This window comes from Falco naumanni, chromosome 5 (genome assembly GCF_017639655.2).
Source record: "Falco naumanni isolate bFalNau1 chromosome 5, bFalNau1.pat, whole genome shotgun sequence".
NCBI classification, from domain to species: domain Eukaryota; kingdom Metazoa; phylum Chordata; class Aves; order Falconiformes; family Falconidae; genus Falco; species Falco naumanni.
In genome coordinates, this window is record NC_054058.1 from 8,890,477 (window position 1) to 8,911,213 (window position 20,737).

General features: G+C 45.1%; 1 protein-coding gene and 1 long non-coding RNA gene across 9 annotated transcripts in view; both read left to right on the top strand.

Annotated features, from left to right (window-relative positions):
• The window catches only part of LOC121088657 (alpha-2-macroglobulin-like protein 1), a 32,958-nt gene extending 20,834 nt beyond the window's left edge, over positions 1-12,124 (top strand). For 2 of the 8 annotated variants that reach the window (XM_040595065.1, XM_040595067.1), the window contains exons 27-36: positions 60-216; positions 1,625-1,699; positions 2,485-2,638; positions 4,931-5,115; positions 5,525-5,740; positions 7,001-7,122; positions 7,853-7,943; positions 8,172-8,240; positions 8,495-8,597; positions 8,697-9,513. In XM_040595065.1, the coding sequence (XP_040450999.1) occupies positions 60-216; positions 1,625-1,699; positions 2,485-2,638; positions 4,931-5,115; positions 5,525-5,740; positions 7,001-7,122; positions 7,853-7,943; positions 8,172-8,240; positions 8,495-8,597; positions 8,697-8,791 (1,267 nt within the window). In that variant the 3' untranslated portion in view covers positions 8,792-9,513. Of the gene's footprint in view, positions 1-59; positions 217-1,624; positions 1,700-2,484; positions 2,639-4,930; positions 5,116-5,524; positions 5,741-7,000; positions 7,123-7,852; positions 7,944-8,171; positions 8,241-8,494; positions 8,598-8,696; positions 9,514-9,764; positions 9,812-10,236; positions 10,861-11,862 lie in introns of those variants that run through there. The other 6 variants (XM_040595068.1, XM_040595069.1, XM_040595066.1 and 3 more) reach the window with 6 other exon arrangements.
• Positions 12,125-14,016: 1,892 nt separating this feature from the next.
• LOC121088663 lies at positions 14,017-20,046 on the top strand. The gene is made up of 2 exons (XR_005828008.1): positions 14,017-16,833; positions 17,993-20,046. It is a non-coding gene; the product is annotated as an uncharacterized LOC121088663 (long non-coding RNA).
• Positions 20,047-20,737: the final 691 nt, after the last annotated feature.

Sequence of the window (20,737 nt, forward strand, 5' to 3'; positions counted from 1 at the left end):
TGTCCTTGCTGGTTCAGCTACTGGCTGTGACATGGGATTCCTTTGTGCTCTGCTCACAGGCTGACAGCTTTTGTAGCCAGGTCCTTTGGACAAGCTAGCTCTCACATTTACATCAATGAGGATGATGTGCGCAGCGCTCTGCGCTGGCTGCAGAAGCACCAGCTGCCCAGTGGCTGCTTCCAGAGCGTTGGGAAGCTCTTCAACAATGACTTGAAGGTATGGCTGCCAGGCATGGCGGTGGGAGCAGGAAGAACCCAATGTGGGGCACAGGGTTGCTTCCCCAGGCTCTTCCACTGTACACAGTAGTACAAAGCAATGTCCCCATAGCCTAGCACAGGCAAGGCAGCTTCCCAGAGCAGAATGAAAAAGCATGGCCTAAAACAGCAGGCATTTCCTCTGTGTGAGGTTTTAATCTCTGCTAGGCTTTCTTTGTTTTTACTGTAGCCAAAAGGCACCAGGGCTAGTCGGGCCAAGGCACTTCGAGGCACAGGGAGAAGTATTTTTACTTTTTAGTGTTTGTCTAGAATACCCTGGTTGGATTCTCCCTCTTCTGGTGCCTTACAATGCACAATACTCTCTAGATAGGCCTGCCTATGTGCTCTAATATGGGATTATCTGAAGACACAGTTGTCCTGTCAGTGCCCCAAAAATATGACTGCTCCTGGAGCCCAGCATCCCCAAAACGATCCCTGCAGTGTAGCTGGAAATGCACTAAACATGGTGAACATGCCCTCGTGCTCAGGTATGAACGGTGTGCATGCAGTATGGCAATACTTGGGTTCCTTGTCTTTGTAAAGGTAAGAATAATCCAGACAGGTCAGATTGCAAAGTTGCCCATATTAAATACAAGGCAGTTTTATGAAGGAAAACAGGCTGCTATTTTACTGAAGCAAAGGGTTAGCCTTTTTTTCTTAAAATTTGGATGCAGTACAAAATAAAACCAGAGTGTATGTGTAGACTGTTCATCTTTGACTTTCACTATTTTCTCAGCTTGCGCTTTCTATTGGAATAGAACTTTTTGGAATAGATTTTGCTTCTCCACACCTTACATTCAAAGTTTCTGCTGCTCAGTGTCAATGATGCTTCTCAGCGTCTCAGCCCAGATTTCCCCCCTTATTTTAGATGTAATCTTATCTCACATCTGAGGACGCAAGCAGAACTTCCCAAGAATGAATTTCCTCTGATGGGAAAAGAGGCTCTTGTGAGCCTGTTTACCCATGTTAATTTGTAGCTTCTCAGAGTCAGCTGAATTGTAAGCGAAAGTGTATTGCTTCTATATATGCAAATCCTACATCATGAAAACTTTGTTCAAGTGTCCAGTTGCATCATATTTAATAAAACAAATGGCTTAACAGTTTGCTTCATGCCCTTCTATGAGAAGGCACACCTAGGATGTATGTACAATATGGCTCTGAGGCTGCCTTCAACACTAGAGTTTCATGATATTCAGTAAGTGAGCCTGGAGTGCTTTCCTTCAGCCCCCACATGTTCAAGAACACCCAGAGACATGGTACCATATACTGTCTTAGATATAGCATCCATAGGCAGTTTCAGTGGCTATACAAAGACAGGCAAGCAATGGTTGGGTTTGTCCCTTTCTGATGTCTGTCTGTGTGACTTGCAGGGTGGTGTGGATGATACCGTCTCATTAACAGCCTATATCACCGCTGCGCTGGTGGAGCTCCAGCTGGAAAAGAATGTAAGTCACACCAGAACTCTTGCAGGGCTTGGGAGCATGCCGAGGGAGTCATTCCTCCCCAGGTCTGTGGTTTCAGGGATACCCAGCTTGAGTTGGTGAAAGATTCTGTCACGTTCCACCATTGTCCACAATAAGCTCAGCAGGAAAAGTTTAACTTGGTAAGGAGTTTTTATATAAATGGCCTGATTTATAGCAAAGCAGTGCATCTGCCGTTCTCAGCTGATCTCAGGGGAAACAACTGTCTCTGGAAATGGCTCAGGGCTTGCAGGCAGAGGCAATAGTTTTTATTAAACTCACCAGTATAGCTAAAGGAGGAAAAAAAAAGACCCCCTTTCAGGTATGCAGTACCCCCCTCCTTCAGACCTGAAACACAAGCAGTGACCTTCAAGCCAAGTGTAAACTGTTCTAGCCACGATGGGCTGATATTCCAGCCTTACTGGTACAGTTCTAAAAACAATGCCATATCTCCTTGGGAGCTGAGACCCACAGCATGCAGGTCTGACAGTTCTGAGCCAGTGTGTTACCAGACACTTCCTACAGCTGGATTCTTCAGTGTATTTATTAGCAATGCCCTATCCCAGTGAGATGCCCAGTCGTGTCTTTGTTTTCAACCCACAGTGAGTGATGCTGTGTCCACTCTACTTAATATTCTACAGCCCTGAGAGAGATGCTAGCACTGAAATACATCAAGGATGTAACTGGGATGCTTGAGGGTTGGGTATAGATTTTCAGAAAAACTTTTTGTTTGGTCAGAGGAAATTCACTGGATTTGGATTCCTTTCTAGGACACCATGCTGGATAATGCCTTGCATTGCCTCAAAAATGTAACACTTGATAAGACAAGCCTTTATGTCAAGGCCTTGATGGCTTATGTCTTCACACTGAACAAGGACATGGAGATGAGAGATCAGCTCCTGGATATGCTAGAGAAGGAAACTGGTAGGTTGTTGCTGTTTAGAAGATTTTGGGTTCTAGAGATAATGACTGTGTTTAAGGCGTTATTTAATTGGTAGGATTTAATTGTAGTTTTGGCAATTTAACTATTCTCAGATTGGTTTTTGCATCAAAAAAATCAACTGAAGCTATGAAAGTTTCTAGTTTTCTCAGACCCAGGAAACAATTTCTAACCAAAAGCAGAACTGATCCATGCTTAATTTCTGTGGTCAGAGCACTCACTTCAGCTGTGGTGCTCCCATCATTCTTCAGCAATTCATACATCATACAAGAGAATCTTGCAGAGGAAATTTGCTTCACCATGTCTACTCAGTTGCTGGACAGGGCATTTACTTGCAGAATTCAAACCTTTTGACCGCTTCCCCGTTGCTGCTCTACTCAGCTCAGGGCCCTTGGGTGGATGCATCTTTATTGCTGCACTGCTGAGCTTAGTTCTTCCTTTTGTCTCTTTAACTTGGAAATAACTGGACTTCTATCCTGAATGAGAATGCCAGGTCAGGGTTTCAAAACACTTGAGCCTATAAACCTGAGTTAAACAGCTGGTAACAATATTACAGGACTTGTCTTAAGTAAGTTGCTCCCCACAATAGTTCATCTGGCAGTATGGTAAACTACATTGGGGACTTCAAAATAACAGAAGAAAAAAGGGGGAGAGGATTTTTCAGCCTGACCAGCTACCAATGCAGAGTTCAGCTCACTGCATAGCCACTCAAGCTGCCCAGCTGGCTTCACAGGGTGGGTAGTGAGCAAAAGGGAAGCAGCAGAATTGCACACACCGAGTGCAATATTTGTTCAGAGCTGCCTCTGAGATAGTACATATGGAACATGCGACTGGAGCACATCCTCACTGATGTCCAGTCAGTCTGATGCTTCTGACTGACCAAGCACTTCAGAAAATGTCCCCTTAAGACCCTATGCATGGAGCACTACAAACTGCCTATGGGTCAAGTGATAGTTTTCTTTGGCTCTTGCTTCCACTGATAATAGTTAGGAATGACTTGGCAAGAGCAATGGAGTTTTGAAGGAAAGGTATTGTCTCACATGTTGGTGTTCTGCCTGCTGAATCTGCGGATGTCACTGCAGCCACCAGCTGCAGCCAGTTTGCCTGCTGGAGAATCTCTGCCCCAGATAACTATCTGCTGCTGGCTAGAGACACCTTCCATGGCCTGGTGGCTGGGATTCTGTTAGCCTCACTAACAGGATTACAGTTGGATCTCAAACAGGAGTTTGGTGCTTTTTAAAGAATCAAGGTTAATTTGAAGGTCATCTGTAGCTGCATCTCCAAGACACTTTCTATCACTTCATGAAAAAATTGTTCTGCTTATGCCACCTTGGAAATAACAAATCACAACCCCCTCATGCAAAAACCTTCCATTGTGATAAACATAATGAAGTAATACCTAATAGAGTCCCTGACCTACATTCTAAGGTCTTTATGCTGGTTTTAAGCAAACAAGTGAATTTGCACTTCATATTTCAAAAGTGAAGGTTTGTTCCGAAAACTGACTTTGTATGTAAAAGCATTTCAGGTTTTCATATTTGTACCCTTGCAGAAGATGTCTGCGCTGGCATAATTAAGCTAAAGTCTTAGCTGAATTTTGGTTAGTCCTCTACCATCACTACAGCAAAACATTCAATCAGGTGCATTCAGTGCTCATGAGCCTGGACCACAGGCGGGATCCCAGCTCTGGCTTAAATTGCCCTAGTTTATGCACTGCACAGTGAGGATGCCAACAAAATAAGTTGGGTAGTCTTGCTCCCCCGGTAGCCTGCCAGCCATTCTCCCTCAAAGAGTGACCAGTTCTTGTACAATAGATACAACTGACAAGGAATGAGTCCTAGAGGTTTTCAGCACAGAGAGCCCTGTTAGACTGTCCTAAGTAAAAGCAGAAACAGGAAAAATGCTGTAGCTTGGGGATATAGCTTTGAATATATAAAGCTGGATAAGACTAGGACTGTACTTTAAACAAAAAGCCTCTGTTCAGAGTCAATCAGTTTCTAGGGGAACTGTTTGCTAGAGGAACTGGTTGAGGATTTGGGGCCTGGATCTCTCTGTGCTTTCAAAGAAAGAAGTGGAGCCTATCACAGATACCTGGCTCTTCAGAGTACAAAAATAACAGGAGGGATTGCCTTCTGACTCTGAGGTGCCCCAGAAAGGCATAGCATTTTTGTTGGTGTACAGGAAACTGCCAGTCCTTGAAGGGTACCAGGGCAGGAGAAGCTGATATTCATAAGGATCTACTGTTCTTCTCTTCCATATGTTTCTCCGCACATCAGCAGAGCTCCTGACATCGTATTCCAGTAGTGAACAATCTTCTTCCTCTGTGATTGAGACAGTAGCCTACATCCTCCTGGCTCACGTCTCCCAGTCAGACTTGGCACTCAGTGAAGCCTCAGTGAGCAAGCTTGTGCACTGGCTCAGTGGGCAAAGAAATGCCTTCGGTGGATTTGCTTCCACACAGGTAACAAGTCGGGGAAAGTCATGAGGAAAGGAGAGAGATATTGTGCCTGGAGTGATGTGCACATCTCTCATGTGCATGTCACTCTAGATCCACCCCTTGCAGACAGACATGTATGAGCACTGCTTGGGAAGAGGAATGCCATGGGGAAACTTCTTCTGTGGTGTAGTTGGGATAACCCAGGGCCTAGGACTGCTAATCAGGGCTCAGAAGCCACCTTTTCCAGTTACAGAAGTCATCCTGCTGCCTGTAGCACTGACCTTACCTGTGCACTTAGTGGCATAGACCTTGATTGTGTTGGAGTGTGAATCAGGGCCATGAGGAGCATGGTTCTCTCTGCAGTGCCTGACCTAGTGTGCTGGATCTTGCACTGCATGGCTCCACAGCAATGTGAATCTCTCTTTGCCTTCAGGACACAGTTGTTAGCCTGCAGGCCCTTGCTCAGTATGCAGCCCTGATTCCTCAGGAGATCAGAGATGTAAAGGTGACAGTGAAAAGCAAGGAGGCTTCTCCATTGGAGTTCCATGTGCACAGGAACAACAAGCTGGTCCTGCACCAGGCATCTCTCCTTGCAGTCCCAGGGATGTACACAGTGCAGGCGACTGGCAGTGGCTGTGTTTATGTACAGGTGAGTACAGATAAGGAATAGAGCTCTCAGCTTTTGCCACTGACTATCCAAGTGAGGTTTGGCTCTTAAGCAGGCACTATAGCCTCAAATTCTGGGTAGGGTTTGGCTTTCTAGGCAGAATTTGGTCAAGCTTGAAAGAGCTCAGGTATACTCTGTTGACATAGTTTTATTGCAATGATCTATGGCATCTTCTCCAATATATCTCAGCTTTGCTGTTCCATACTACAGAGCCTCGTCATTGTTAAGAGATCAGTAGATATGAAGTCAGGAATGATGAGATACTGTGCAACACCTGCCTCTGTATCGAACATATGCTGCTGATGTCATTGCTTCAGGAGCTCAGCACTGTATATTCCCTGATGTAATATTCTTTGGGTTGTTATCACGTGCAGAGATGAGGAGTGCTGTAGGACCAACATCTTCTTATCCCAACATAACTGGTCCATTAGGAAAATACATCTTATTTTTCTGGCAGCTTTGATAGTGGTCTGCTTATGGGCCATTCATGCAGCAAAGGGTGCAAGTCACTCCCTGTGAAAACCTCCCTCTCTGGGTCATTTCTGTCCATCCATCTCTTATGATGTTCACAGAGAATCTGTAAGCCGTGTATAGACAAGAGAACACAATTATTTTATTGTTAATGTATGTAGGAGGTAACTAGGACTCATGCTGCTTGGCTACACTTGAATATGGTCAGTAAGTATAAGATATCTGATGCAGTACCTGCTGCCGTTCAATCAGTCACCAGGCAGGTGGAGGAAGATTGGCCCATGATGCTCTTTGGAGGAGTGTGATCGTCCCTCTTGCTGAGTTGTCCTCTTCTGATTCTTTGCTCTTTCTTTCTTTCTTAAGGGTTTTAGACTTGTTTTGTCAGTATTTTTCCTCTTGAGACCTAGAACTACTAATTAATTACTATCATGTCAACTGTAAACAGTTACAGTCCTTCCTCCTTGTGGGCAGGGTTTTAGCTAATGTACTTTCTCACACCTTAACAATATTCTTTTTTCTGTAAGGCTGAGACAATGTTGTACTGAATGAGGCCTTGGATCACAGAAAGCTGAGCCTCCATGCTAAGGGTTGCATTTGGCAGATGTATCTGATGCTATGTGCTAAACAGCATGTCTGAACAGCAAGCACAGCTGAGGCCAACTGTGTTAGCCACTGGTTACCAATTCATTAAAACCTGGAGGCACAGATAGTCCTTTAGATCATACAGGGAAGCTCCAGGGCACTTCACAGAGACTTTTTTTCCCCCACCAGACCACTTTGTACTATAACATCCCACCACCAAAAAGAGAAGAGGTGTTTGTCGTGGATGTGGAAACAGTACCAAGAGAATGTGATGGTGTCAGGAAACAGCTTGACATCCACGTGTCCATCAGGTATGAGATCCCTTGAGGCTTTTTCTTCAGTGGAAAGAAGAGGAAGACCCAGTAGTATGACCACGACCCCATAAAAATCTGTCTGTGGAGACAAAGACACAGGGGAAGACTTTTCTTCTCCATAGATCTCAAAGAGATTGTGAACCGAGAATTAAGGCCTGGAGAAGCATGGGAATGCACTGGCAGTGGCTTGCAGACCACAGCCACTATCTCAGTCAGCATGGAGCAGCTCACAGAGCACAACTGAGATGGCAGTGTTCCCAAGAGCCAGAGCTCCCACCTTGGGGAACACTTGGCAGCCTGGGCTGAACAACCCCGGAGGTGCATTCTCCTGCAGTGTGAACCTCTACAGGAACCAGACAGCAGAAACTCCAGTCCCTATCCATATTTCACTTGCCCACATCTGTCTAGGATGAGTGTCTTCGTCCATATTCTCCATACTCTACTGTCCTGAAAGAGAACGATGCCAACATTGCTGTTCTCAACCTGTAATGTCAAAGATCACTTTCACCCATTGGAGAGGGCAGCATGAAGCCATAGCACATTAACCATAACACATTTGCTGCACAATCTGTCTCCATATTGAGAAAGTAGATGGGGGCGATTTTTTGTCCCATTGCCCCATCACATCATTGTAGAGAAGGCCAGAGTTTGAAAGTGTTCATTGTATCTCCTAGAAATGCTGTGATGCCTTCCACACCTAACGTGCTCCTCTCCTGCCTTTTTTCAGTTATGTAGGAGACCGTGAGACCAGTAACATGGCCCTGGTGGAGGTGGAGAATCTGTCAGGGTTCACTGCTGTGAAGAGCTCTGTGAAAGCGGTAAGACTTTCTCCTCTGGCCTTCCCTGAATGTATGAAAATCTATTTTCCAGATGTAGCTCAGCCAGAAATATCCAGACATCTAAGAACTGCTGGAGAACGGTAGCTGCTTACCCTGCTACAAGCTAACTAAACTAAGCAAGTGCAGCTATAGTGGGCTGTTTCCCCTATCACAGGGAAGGCCAATGAGCTGATGCTAACCAAGCTCATCTCCTGTCTTCCTATACAGCTGGAGGAGATACCCCTGGTGAAAAAGACAGAGATAAAACCAGACAAAACCACAATCTATTTGGAAGAGGTAAGAGAAGACCACAGGCAACTTCCCATTCAAGTATTAGCAGCAGCAGTACTTTGTGTTGGGACTTTCAGAGATCAGAAATACAAACCTCTAGGCTGGTGTCAAGCAGGCTAACATTGTGGCAAAAGAGGAAGAGAGTGGAAGAACCTGGAAAGACAGAGAAAGAAATCTATGATGCAGAGGGAATAAAGTTGGTATGTAGGTGACTTTGAGATGACCGGTGCGTTTCTGCTCACTTCTATTCTTCTCTCCAGCTGGGTGCAACTTCTCTGAAGTTTAACATCTCAGTGGAACAAGATGTTGAAGTGCAGAACCTGAAAGCAGCAACCGTGCATGTCTATGACTACTACAAGCCAGGTGAGAATTCACTGACCTAGGCAAAGAGTAACTACCATAACCCCCTACTCAGACACAATTCTGACTGTGCCCCTTACTCCCTTATCTCCCTAATTCCAGTGCACTTCCTCCTGCAACTCCAAGCTTGGGTTTCCTCTGAACAAAACTTCTACATCCAAGTAGCAGAATCACTTGCTTTTCTGTTCTTGAAATGAGACTGCCTGGCACTATGACTATGTTGTGTGTACGTGTTCAAAATGACTGTGTTTTTTGACTTCCTCTAGCTTCAAGCCATGTCTCTGTGGAAAGGAAACTTCTCTGCCAATTTAGCGTGTCTTCTCCAGCTCCTTAGCTCTCTTGAAAATACTTAGGCATTTACTGAAAATCAGTGTTACATACTGCCACCCTGATCCACCAGAAGGCAGAATTCAGTTCTGTGCTTTTCATGTACAGTGTAATAATCTTACCATCCATTGGGTGCTGCCATGTCTCAGAGAACAGTAGGAAAATAATTTCTTACACTGTAAAGCTCTAAATGAACTATCAGCACGCAGAAGAGAGATCTTGGAGTCATTCTGAGTCTCTGCTTATTCCGTGCTCAGTATGAGCCAAAATAGCAGATGGAACATTAAGAATTGTTTTTAAAAAAGATTTTAAGAACAAAATGGAAAAACTGCCACTGGAGATTTAGAAAGCAGCACCACAGGCCCGCATGTTGTATACTGAATTCCATTCTTGTTCCCCCTTTTACACCATGTCAAGAAGAGGAGGAGGCTTCTTAACCCAGCCTTCACAGAGCCAAATATTTTCACCTAATATGCTCTCTCTTTGCTATTCCATCCTGTACAAGAAATTTTGTCCTCAGTACATACAATTTAAAAATTGTTGTCTGACATGAAAATACTAATCATCAGTAAAAAAGCAACAGGACACACTACTGAAAGGTTCTCTATTTTCAAAAACGTCCTTGCATTGGAAGGTATCACAATGCATAACAGAGTCTTTTTTTACAGCTGTATGGGAGATATGTTGGGGAGGCAGACTGTAGACGTTTTTCTGTTCCTGCATGCACAGTCTGAAGAGTAAAAAATTAAGGTAGTGGGATGGTTGTGTTAAAGAGAAAGAAGCTTGGCATTACCCTACCAGGCAGTTCTGTAGCTCACCATCCTTTCCCTTTTGTTTTTACAGATGACCGCACAGCAAGAGAATATGTTTTCCCTTGCAGTTCAGGTTAGTGTTAACAGGCTTCCAAGGTGGGAATGTCTGAAACAGAGCAGAGGACTGGTGGTTAGCAAGCAAAGCAGCCCACCTCTGCTTTGTATTTAATTCCATCATGTGCTGTATAGCCTTCTTGGACTGCAGGTTGAGTTGAGATCTACTCTACAAGTTGTGGGCACAGTTTCTAGTCCAGGTACAATCTCAAAGCAGACCAAGGCCTGAGCATACCGTGGAGGGTTAAAAGGATCTATTTTTATTCCATTTCCATACACTCCTCACATGTGCAGTCCTCACATCATTCCAAATCTGAAAGCAACTGGAAATGCCTATGTCAATGACAAAAAGATGTTGCACAACACATTCCTTAAGATCTCTGAGCTCTTAGATAGCTTCCTAAAAATTCATCAGGCACTTTGCCTTTCCTTACTCTTCCTTTCCACAGATGTCTCGAAGAAGGGTTCCTACTAGAATGCCCTGGCTCTGCAACCAATAATCTTAGTTTTCTGCTTCCATGAGGAAAACTTCATTGCTCTGGCTCTCCTCTTCCCTGCTGGGTTGGATGCACCCTGTTGCCTTTGATTTATGCCCTAAGTTTCTGTGTGAAACCCGGCTTGATACACAATAGTTTGGGATTAAGAGAAATAAAGTATATGGAACCTAGAAAGAAGACAGTGACTTGACAATTGATGAAGTCTGCACAGATTTTAATGCCTGAAAAAGAGAGAAACATGACTTAGGTCATGGTTACATAGTTTGCTTTTGGTAAGCATAGCGGCTTAAGTCTTCCTCTCCTCCCTGAGTCCCATCCCTGGGCTACCTTCTCAATTGAGTTAACACAACAGTTTGTCTGCAGAAAAACTCCAGTCAAAAAAAGGTATTTTTAACCCTGATCTGGTTCACTACATGGCCCTGTGAATCATCTTTCTACCACAGCTGAAGCTGAGGAACAGGCAAGAGGAGTTTATGGAAGAATTACTTTACCAGCTCTCTCAGACAGAAAAGGACTGTATAACAGTGTCTTATGAAGGGAGGCCGTGAGACTGAAATAACGTCCCCTCCAAATTCACTCCATGTTGTGTGGCCTCTTGTTTGTTTCCATTACTATGTATTTTAGAAGCTGAAAAAGGGCATGATCCTTCAGATTTGACTTTCAGATCCCAGTTCTATTAGATCAAGTGCTCCAGGATTTTCTTTCAGTGCCTACTACTTTTAAAGCAAAAAGTCTTCCAAGCCATACAAAGGAAGGGTTAGATTTGCTTGTGTCTGTGAAGCTGTTTTTTTATGGTCTGTGCTTCCTTTTTTTGGAAGCAAACATTTGTAAGCTCCTTTCAGTGATTCAGTTACCTTTCATAGAAAGAAATAGTAATATGAGGCAGCAATGGGCTCTGTGTGCATGCAGGACATGCAAAACTAAAGCTGCTGTAGAAGTTTAATGTAAACAGAAGGTATTATCAGATGCTACTGTGTAGTAAACTGTGGATGAACTTCCTGAGGTTATGGCAGTTTCACCTTCCTGATGACATGGCAAATGCATATTGATGTCCTTACAGCTTCCTCTACATACCTATCTTGCAGAAACAGATCAAGCAGCTAGCTAAGATGACCTCAGAAATCTAGCAGATTAAGATCATGTGTATATGCTATGGATATAGGGTAGACTAACACACGTAAATGACTGCTGCATGCCACCATCTCTTAGTGCCAGGACTGGGGAACGGCATCACAGGTCCTGAACTGTGAGTGTGCTCTGGAGGTGGGATAGAAAAGGACACTCTTCCCTCAAGACACAGACTGTGAGCAACAAATGGTGCCCAGAAGGTAAGAGCGTGGAAGATGAAAAAAGGGTCTACAGGTCTGAAAGAGACCAGGAGTTGCAGAAGAGCCCTTGGGGCTGACACAGCCTAGCTAGGAGGAGCGCCAGAGGCAGGCAGAGACCTTTCAATCCTCATCCCACCTGCAGGGTTGCTCCAGGTGTGGACTTGGACTCAGATGGAGGCAGCAGAAAAAATACATTGTGATTCTGTATGTGGTTGCCTGTACCTGAAAATTCACCTCTTCTGCCTCGTAGGGGGCTTGCCTGCTGCCTTTACTGCTGGTGCCTGAAAATCACAGTGTGGGTGAATTCCCTCTGCACACACCAACTCCTGATTTACCAGGAAAACATCTATGGCATCCAAAAAGGATGAAAACTCCTTAGGTACCCTGGCTGTGAAAGAGGGTGATGGCAGCATCTCAGGCTGCAAAAGAAGAGGACACACCTTGATAATGCTTTCAGGCTCTGAAGAGCGCCATATAAACCACCAAAAAAAATAAAAAGGCACCCAACAGTGGAAATTTCCCTTACCTGGCTAAAACTAACCAGCTCTGGCCTAGGAACAAACCTCCTCCAGTCACTCCTCTCCCTCTCTCCCTCCCTTTTGGAAGTGGGGATCCTGCAGCAGAGAGAGGAAATGAGGAAAGAGGAGGAGAGGGGGAGGCTGGGGACTTGGGTCAGGTGGGCTCAGGCCCCTTTTGGGTGAGTAGGGACTTTGGGATGGAGCGCGAGGTGTTGAAGAACCCAGGGGCAAGGCCAGTGTGGCCAGTTTCCTGTCATAGCCCTGGTTGCCAAGCTGCCCTAAGACTTCTGCCTGGTCTTAGTGTCTGTACCATCACCACCACCCTGCACCCCCACTTCCCCTAATCCCTTCCCTCCCATTTTTACATACATCATTTTCTCCCTCCCTCCACTGACTGCACCAAGATCCTCTTTCTCTGAGGGTGTCTCCTCTCTGAGACCCGCTAACACTCTCATGAACCTCCAGCCCACCCCGTTCCTGGGACATTCTCTCCTCTGCCCAGTAGCCTTCCTTACATGCATCCAAGGGGCAATTATTCCTGGTTCTCTGCTTCCCCTTCACACTGCCCTGCTCCTCTACCGCCTGCACAGTAACCCCAAGTCCCAGCCTCACTGCCCACATGGCCTGCCTGAACTGCTGCCAGAGCTGCTTGTTCCAAACACTTTTGTTCCCAAAAGGGTCTCTGACTTTTCCAAAATCCTCTTCCTACCAAAGCATTCTGTCCACTGCTGTCTTCACTTTAATGGCTGGCAAATCTGTCTTTCCCTAGTTGACCTCCTGTCCATTGTATATGCCTCTTTCCCATCTGTGCAAGACCCCTGCTTACTCTTCCTTTTGTTTTCTGTTCTGCTTTTCTCTTCTCTTACTTCATTTATTATTCTGTATTTCTCTTTTTGCCTTTCAGGCAAAGAAATGTTTCATGCATAGAGTACATTTCTGCAGTTGGTGACCTGTTCATTGTCATCTTTCCCTCTGTCCTGGTTTCAGCTGGGATAGAGTTAATTTTCTTCTTAGTAGCTGGTGCAGTGCTGTGGTTTGGATTTGGTGTGAGAACAATGCTGATAGCACATTGATGGTTTTAGTTGTTGCTAGGGAATATTTATACTGAGTCAAGGACTTTTCAGTTTCTCAGGCCCTGCCAGCGAGAGGGCTGGAGGGGCACAAGAAATTAGGAGGGGACACAGCCAGGACAGCTGCCCTGAACTATCCAAAGGGATATTGCACAGCATAGAGCATCATACTGAGTATGTGAACTGGGGGAAGAAGAAGGAAAGGGGGGACATCTGGCATCATGGCATTTGTCTTCCCAATAACTGTTATGCATGATGTAGCCAGACTTTCCTGGGGTTGGCTGAACACCTGCCTGCCCATGGGAAGTAGGGAATTCCTTGTTTTGCTTTGCTTGCATGCATGGCTTTTGCTTTACCCATTAAACTATCTTTATCTCAACCCCCAAATTTTCTCACTTTCCAATTCTCTTCCCCATCCCACTGTGGAGGGAGTGAGTGAGTGGCTGTGTTGTGCTTGCTTACTGGTTGCTAGCCAGGGTTAAACCACAACACTCTCTCAGTTGTAATGGTCTCCTTTTTTTGTTTGCTTTGTTTGTGTACCCAGGCATCTCACACTGAAATGAAAGTTCAGTCCTAACTACACCTTCTTTACTATCATCTTTTATTCACTATAAGAGTGGTGAGGCACTGGAACAGGTTGCCCCGAGAAGCTGTGGATGCCCCATCCCTGGAAGTGTTCAAGGCCAGGCTGGATGGGGCTTTGAGCAACCTGGTCTAGTGGAAGGTGTCCCTGCCCATGGCGGGGGAGTGGAACTAGGTGATCTTTCAGGTCCTTTCCAACCCAAACCATTCTGTGATTCTATGAGTCTATGATTTTATATCATGTGCCTAGGTGAGCTCAATGTTAATCTTTTTCTGTAAACAATCAGAAATTATTGTCTCTGTGGGTGTGATCTGTGGTATCACTTTCCTTTCCCCTCTCTTCTTTTCAGAAAAAATGCAGAGTGACTGTAACAGACCCTTCCTGTTTTCTTTGAAGATCATCATCTCCCTGTCTTGGACTCTTGACTTACATGACCACTTCCCATAAAACAGATCAGTTTTCCCCTTTCAACTACCCATATCCAGGCCTTCTGGATGGGTCATTCAACAGCCTCAATCACTGTGCTTGTTTAGACTCCATTAACACAGATAGCTAATCCTTACCTGTGGCACTACTGAAAAAAGATAATCTGAGGGATTTCAGGATGCAACATATGCAACAGGAGAGTAGAGTGTATGCAGAGGGCTCATCAAGATATGCAGTGCCATTTGCAAGGTAGCACGCATAAAAGGTAGGATACTAGATAAGAAAAAATGGGTACTAGTTTTATGGAGCTGATTACCAAGGGAGAAGTTATGAGGACAGTCATGCCATAGATAGGAAGTAAGGCTATGAAGACAACAAGCCCAGAACCAATGCAGAAAAATGTGAACAAGGTAGGCTGTGTATTTGGGAGGTGATGATGCTTCTAAAAAGGAAGTAGTTAGGAAAGAAAAAAGGGGGAAAGGGAATATAAAGTGAAGAAAATCATGTGACCAGGGTTGTTTGGGGGATCCCTGTGTAGCAGCCCTTTGCCTGATCACAACTTGCAAGAGGACAGTAAATCTATTTTTTCTCTGACCATTCAGGATGATCTGTCCATAAAGTGGGCAGCGCCAGCCCTTCCTACCTGGCTTATGATTCTTCTTGGGGCTGTCCGGTAGGGACAGGAAAAAAGGAAAATAAAAGTCTCACAGCAATGCCTAACGAGCATTTAGGGGAGGTAGAAAACCCAAGGAACCAAGTAATTCTGTGGACAACTGATATAAAAAAAGGACAGGGCTGAGTTCAAGCGAGCAAAAATATATAGAAACTGGAAGGGGCCCCCAGGAAATGTTGCCCAAGCTTTGTCCCTTCCTAAGACGTTGTGGGAGTCGATAGGTACTGTTCACTGCTGCTCTGCCAATGCACAGGAAAGGGCAAGGGAGCAAAGTGAGCCCCACAGTCTCCCAGTTTCTTCCCCTGGGTAATTGGGGCTGGTCTGAAGGACCTTTGCGAGCAAGGTCCTGTAATTTGGTTGAACTTCCAATAGGAAGGTTATAAATAAAAACTGAAGGCTGTAACCCAGTGCGCTCACTGTGCCCATGAGCCAGGCTCTCCTGCATCTAAATGGACATGTGTCGAGGGTCTATTTTACAGTTTATAACATCAGATGGCCATGAAATTAGATCTAAATACAAACAGGCCCACCAGGATTCCTCTCCTCTGGTGATAGGAAGCCTTGCCACCTTGTACCTGCATGGGTTAAGTAAGTAAGGAAATCAAGTGTGCAAAATGTGAATGCAAGCAGATGCTTCCTGGCTGTGGTTTCAAATCAGATTGGTGCTGTTCAGCTGCATATGAGAGGGGCCGAGGAAGCCGGCAAAGCATAAGCTTGAGAAAGAGCTGCTCTGCAGCAAGCTTCCTTAAGGTAGGAGAGTATTGTAGAAATCAGTGAGGCCTTTGCCTCTTGGAGCAAACATCAGGGAATGTGGTTAAGTCACTAGTCTGTGCTGGGTGGGCAATCTGATGCTTGCATGGTTCTGTTGGCTGTAGAAAAGTGCTCCCTGGCCTTGGTGACCTCCATAGGAAACATCTTTCAGTGCAAGAAAGGAACCTTTGCTATGTGTAAGCAAAGGTGGGGTATGAGTAGATGTCAGGTGGCCAGGAGACTTCCTCCCCTCGCCTCACCACAGCTGCTCTGTGGGTCTCGGTTGCCTTAGATGGCCCGGAGGCAACTGGGAAATTTCCTGTGAAGTTTTGCAGCTTCAGCCTGCAAAACAGAAGGTCCTGAAGACTGTAGCACAGAAGGCAGCTAACAGGCAATCTGGCAAGTAGTATCTCAGATAGCAGGGGATTTTTCTGCAAAGAAAAGCTCTTGAAAGGAGTGGGAAGTAGGCTTCTTGAAAAGAGGGAGGACTGTAAGCACACGAGGTGGCCCCAAATGGATTCTGACCTTTTTAGGGTGCTACTATAGAAGATAAAAAGCATACTTAAAATCTGTACATGAAGAAGATAGTTTGTACAATGAACAGGTAGGGATTCGCTGAAGCATTGATAAATCATAAAAGGTTTGATGTGTGCGGTTTATTTGGGGCCTTTGTGGTCATTCCAGTGTGCTCAGAAGAGATCAGCTTCCTATGCTGTCACAGAGCCTCTGCAGTGGTCTTACAGAAAACTGAAAGGAGCCCTCATCCAGAGGGAAGTTAGAACACGGAACAAATGAGTTGTCTGTTGTCGCTCAGTTGCAAACTGTCCTGGAAGCTTGGACACATGCTTTCTTTCCTGACTCATGCACATTCATGTACGCTCAACTAATATGCTCCAGTCTGGAGACAGAGCAATGGATTGTGAATCTGCTTTCCTTGTTTATCTCTTTGCTCCCAGAACAGGAAAGAAATACAAAATTGCAGAGCTGTAATTTGGAGTTGTAAGGCTTGTTACTGCGGACTGTTTACAATATACAGAGTCTAAGGCTGATTCTGAGTTTTATTTGTCCTTTTTGAAGCAAACAATGACTTAGATTTTTGTCTTGTAGGTGCAGGACAAAAACAGACTTTTAAAATAGCTACTACTGAGAACCATGTCAGAGCCATGGACCCATCTCATGATCTGTGCTGCCTCTAGGCAAGGTATGCATACCTGTAGGCTCACAGCGATGGCTTGCTAATTTTTAATGTTATCCAGCAGGTTATTTTTCTACCAAGCTCACCTAGCTGCATTAAGGTGTATGTATCAACCCACGGTTAAATCCAAGACATGCAATAGATGAATAATTTTTAAAGTATGCTTGGATTTCACTTGCTAATGTAGTTTGTTTCAATTTAGGGGTAGAGATGCCGGAATGTGGCTTACCATTGATATTCAAAGAGGCTTCTTTCCTAAGAAAAGTCTAAAACTTGTGACTTCTTGTGTTGTATGGTTTGCCAGGCAGTGGGCTTATTCCCACACTCCCTCTTAATGTTGATAAGCAATGTAGTGATGGCCAGGCCCAGTAACATTTGGAAATAGACTGATATGTATCGGCTTTTGTTTGTTGACCTGTTTTCCTTTCATATGCAGTTCACACCTTAAAGGTGGTGGTGAGGAGAAGGGTGCCTTCAGGGTACTGCAGGTAACTGACCCCTGGTGCTGGCCCCTCACAGGCAATGCATTCTGATCTTCCCTTTATGTGTTCCAACTTCCCACTCCCTGCAGGGAGCAGAAAGGTGGTTTGGCAGACATTGACTTGTTTTTTTGAGGATGGAAAACAAAGATGAGGAGACATGTGGCTGCAACCTCTCTACATTTTCAGCTTGCAAACTTGAGGCCTTGTAATGTCGAGGAAGTGCATATTCACACTAGGATCAGTCTTGCAGGAAATAATGTGTAGGGCAAGGATATGGGAGAGGTGGTGGTATATAAAGACTTGTCTCAAATGCGGGGCTGGAGAGGTCAGAGGAGGATTTGGAAACCAGTCTTTCCCAATGAGGCAAATGTTTCCAACATTTCCAACCCAATGAGGTTTGGGCCGGAGGCAGGACAGAATGGCAATCAGACCCTGGGTCTGCTATGATCATCTCCCACCTGGCTTCTTCCTTCTGTAGATGGTGGTTGGCCAGACTGGCCAGGGCTAGCTGGAGGTTGTTGAAGAGATCCAGTGGTGTGGTGAGGCTGTGGATGGCCTGGTGCCTATGTGTGGGAAGGTGTGGACAGCAAAAGCAGAGATCTGGGCAGCCTGCAAGAAGTACATTGCAGTAACTGCAAGGTAGACAGTAAACCGGCAATAATGTCAACCTCTTCGCTGAGCAGGAAGACATCCTAGGCTTGGAGGTCAGCCTGAATCAGATTTGTGGCTCCCCTTGCACCTCCAAGGTATAGATCTGAGGGCTGGCTCTTGGTGGCTGGAGCTGAACACATTACAAGCTGCCATGTTCCCTGAAAGTGTGTATGAAAACTCGAGTCTTCCCCACCACAAGGAAAGGGTTTTCCTTCTGCGGTACCTGAAAGCGATGGTCTCACTTCAAGAGTGAAGTGAGTAAATAAATATGGGAAAGGGAAAGAAGGCAAATGCAGATAGGCTAGATGTCCATTTATACGCTTGTATTATATGAATCTGTTCGGCACAATATGCAGACTCATCCTTATGCTAAGCAGTGCTGTTTACTCACCTGTGTGTGAGATTCATTTGCTACCACTGTCTTCCTGCTAAATCCGAAAAAATGTGAACTCGGAAGGTGCACTTTTCCTGCAGGGCCACTGAGTGTCACCATCGCTCCGTGGCTTGGTCTGCAAGATGCCTTTTCTGCAGCAAAACTCCTTTGCTAAAATCGGTTTGAATGGAAAAAATTCATCATTGGGATGAAAATGGGCTTCTTGCTTAGAAACCCAGAGCTGGGAAGATCTGCATCTAAAATGCGAGTAAGCGATGCTAACTATGAAATAAATCCTGGCTTATATTTTGGCATAGCACTTGACAGGATTCCAGCCAGACCCCATAAGCCAGTCTCACAAATTGTAGCATGAGCCTCAGTGATAATCATTATGGGGTGGAACAAGTGCTTCATCAGGAGACACTAAAAGGCCCGGGATTCCACCATCTGGTGAGCAGAATGAGCAGAACTTGGTGGGCAGATGAGGGATTGAGATTTACAAAAATAATGAAGGTGGTGGATAAAGTGAATGGAATGTGATAAAGCTAGTTGGTAATCAATTTACAACAAATAAAAAATGTACTTTGCCGTTTAAGAACCTACTGCTGCAGGAGTTACGGGAGCCAATAATATCAGCAGGTTCAAAAAGCTCATGGACAAAGTAATGGAAAACCAGTCCACAGCAAAGGGAGTAAGTTGTGATATATCCTCCACCATCCCCGCTACCATGCTTGGATGTGGGAGTAGAGCAAGAGGAATGGACTGCAGATACTGGCCAGGTGCACCTGCTCTCTCTGAAAAGTATTAAGGGCAGCTCAATCTGGTGGACTGAAAGATCCAGAAGCTTCCTTCCTTCCTGGGCCAATGGAGATGAGTGGGAGCTTCTGTTTCACATCCCACCAGTAGCAGTGTGATGTGCAAGTTCACAGCAGACGTGCACACACAGGTAAACGCTGACAGGAGACGGTACTTCAAAGACACACATATAAACACAGGCAGTGTCAGGGCAGTGTCTGTAGCCTGATCCTGTTCCTATGGACCAGTGGCTCAGAGAAACTCACCTTCGTGGGTCCCTTGTGCTTCTGGCCCCCCAAAGCTTTCATCCTACTTGCTGGCTGACAGACCCAAGTTTGTTATTGGATCACACACATGCATGCACACAATAGAGAGCACAACCACACAGGAAATAAATAATTTATTACAAATATAGTACAGGCTGTGGCAATCAGGTGTCGAATTCATCCAGACAAACAAATACTGATTGCATTTCATCAGCTTATTTTATCCCTCTCTTCTCTGTTTTCCTACACTTGTTCATCTCTGATCTACCTTGATCACTTAAATTCCCTGCCTGTGAGTTTTACCTCAAAGATACCAGCATAGTCTTTTAAATCCTTAAATTTGCTTTATCGATTCCAACATCCTGCCCCCCCCAAGCATCCTCAGTAAATCCTAAAGCCTCTTCATTACAGTAGTTCCCTTTCATTTGCATAATTCCGGAGAGCTTCCTCCCTTGAATCGACTTCACTAGATTTTGCAACAGGGGCAAATGGCTTAGTCGTTCATCCAGTCGTTGGCGTTTTTAAGAGTGGTTGATTCACAGGGATTATGCTGGCTGGGTTCCATGCCTTGTCATTGTTCCTTTGATCACTATCTGACCTTTTATTTTGACTAGCCTTAAATAGCTCCTATAGCGCTTTTTTTTTTTTTTTTTTTTTTTAAAAAAAAAAAAAGAGAATCAGCCAGTTGGTTTTCCATCTGAACTAAAAAAGAAAGCATTTAGAAAAGGTGTGTTCGGTAACAGCCCAAACGCCTCCCTGTACAGCTTGTTTTGCTGCTTTTCAGGCAGCAGCAAATATTACTCCGTGACTGGGGACAGGATCTCCAGTGAATTGACAGTCCAGCACTTCCATTACTAAGCCAGATGCAATGTTCTTGCAACACAAAGCTCAAATATGTCATTTGCAGGAGCATTTATGATGCTCATAGCCTCAGCGGTGCTTGAGCTTCTGCATCACGTACATACAGATGGAGCACGATTTGTTTCTGCCTGTCTTTCACTTCTTCCCACCTATCCCTGGTGCATGAGCTGCCATCCTTAAAGGAAACTCACCAGCTCTCATGAAGGTGAACCACTGCTCCGAACCGACAGGGCATTTCTTGTTTTCTTAGAAATGGTCATGCTGACTACTACAACGTCATTGTTAAAAATGCCCAAGTTTATCTCAATCGACTGCTCTTACCCTAAGCCAGGCAACTGACAGAACTGATGTGCTTTGAGAGTAATCAAGGGAAGCGAGGCCCCAGTGCCTGCACCGTGCAGCTTCTCTTCTAGAAGTTGCCAGCAAGCTCTGGCACCGTGGCGTCTTCACCCTGTTTGTGGGGGTTTCCACTGCGCACCTCC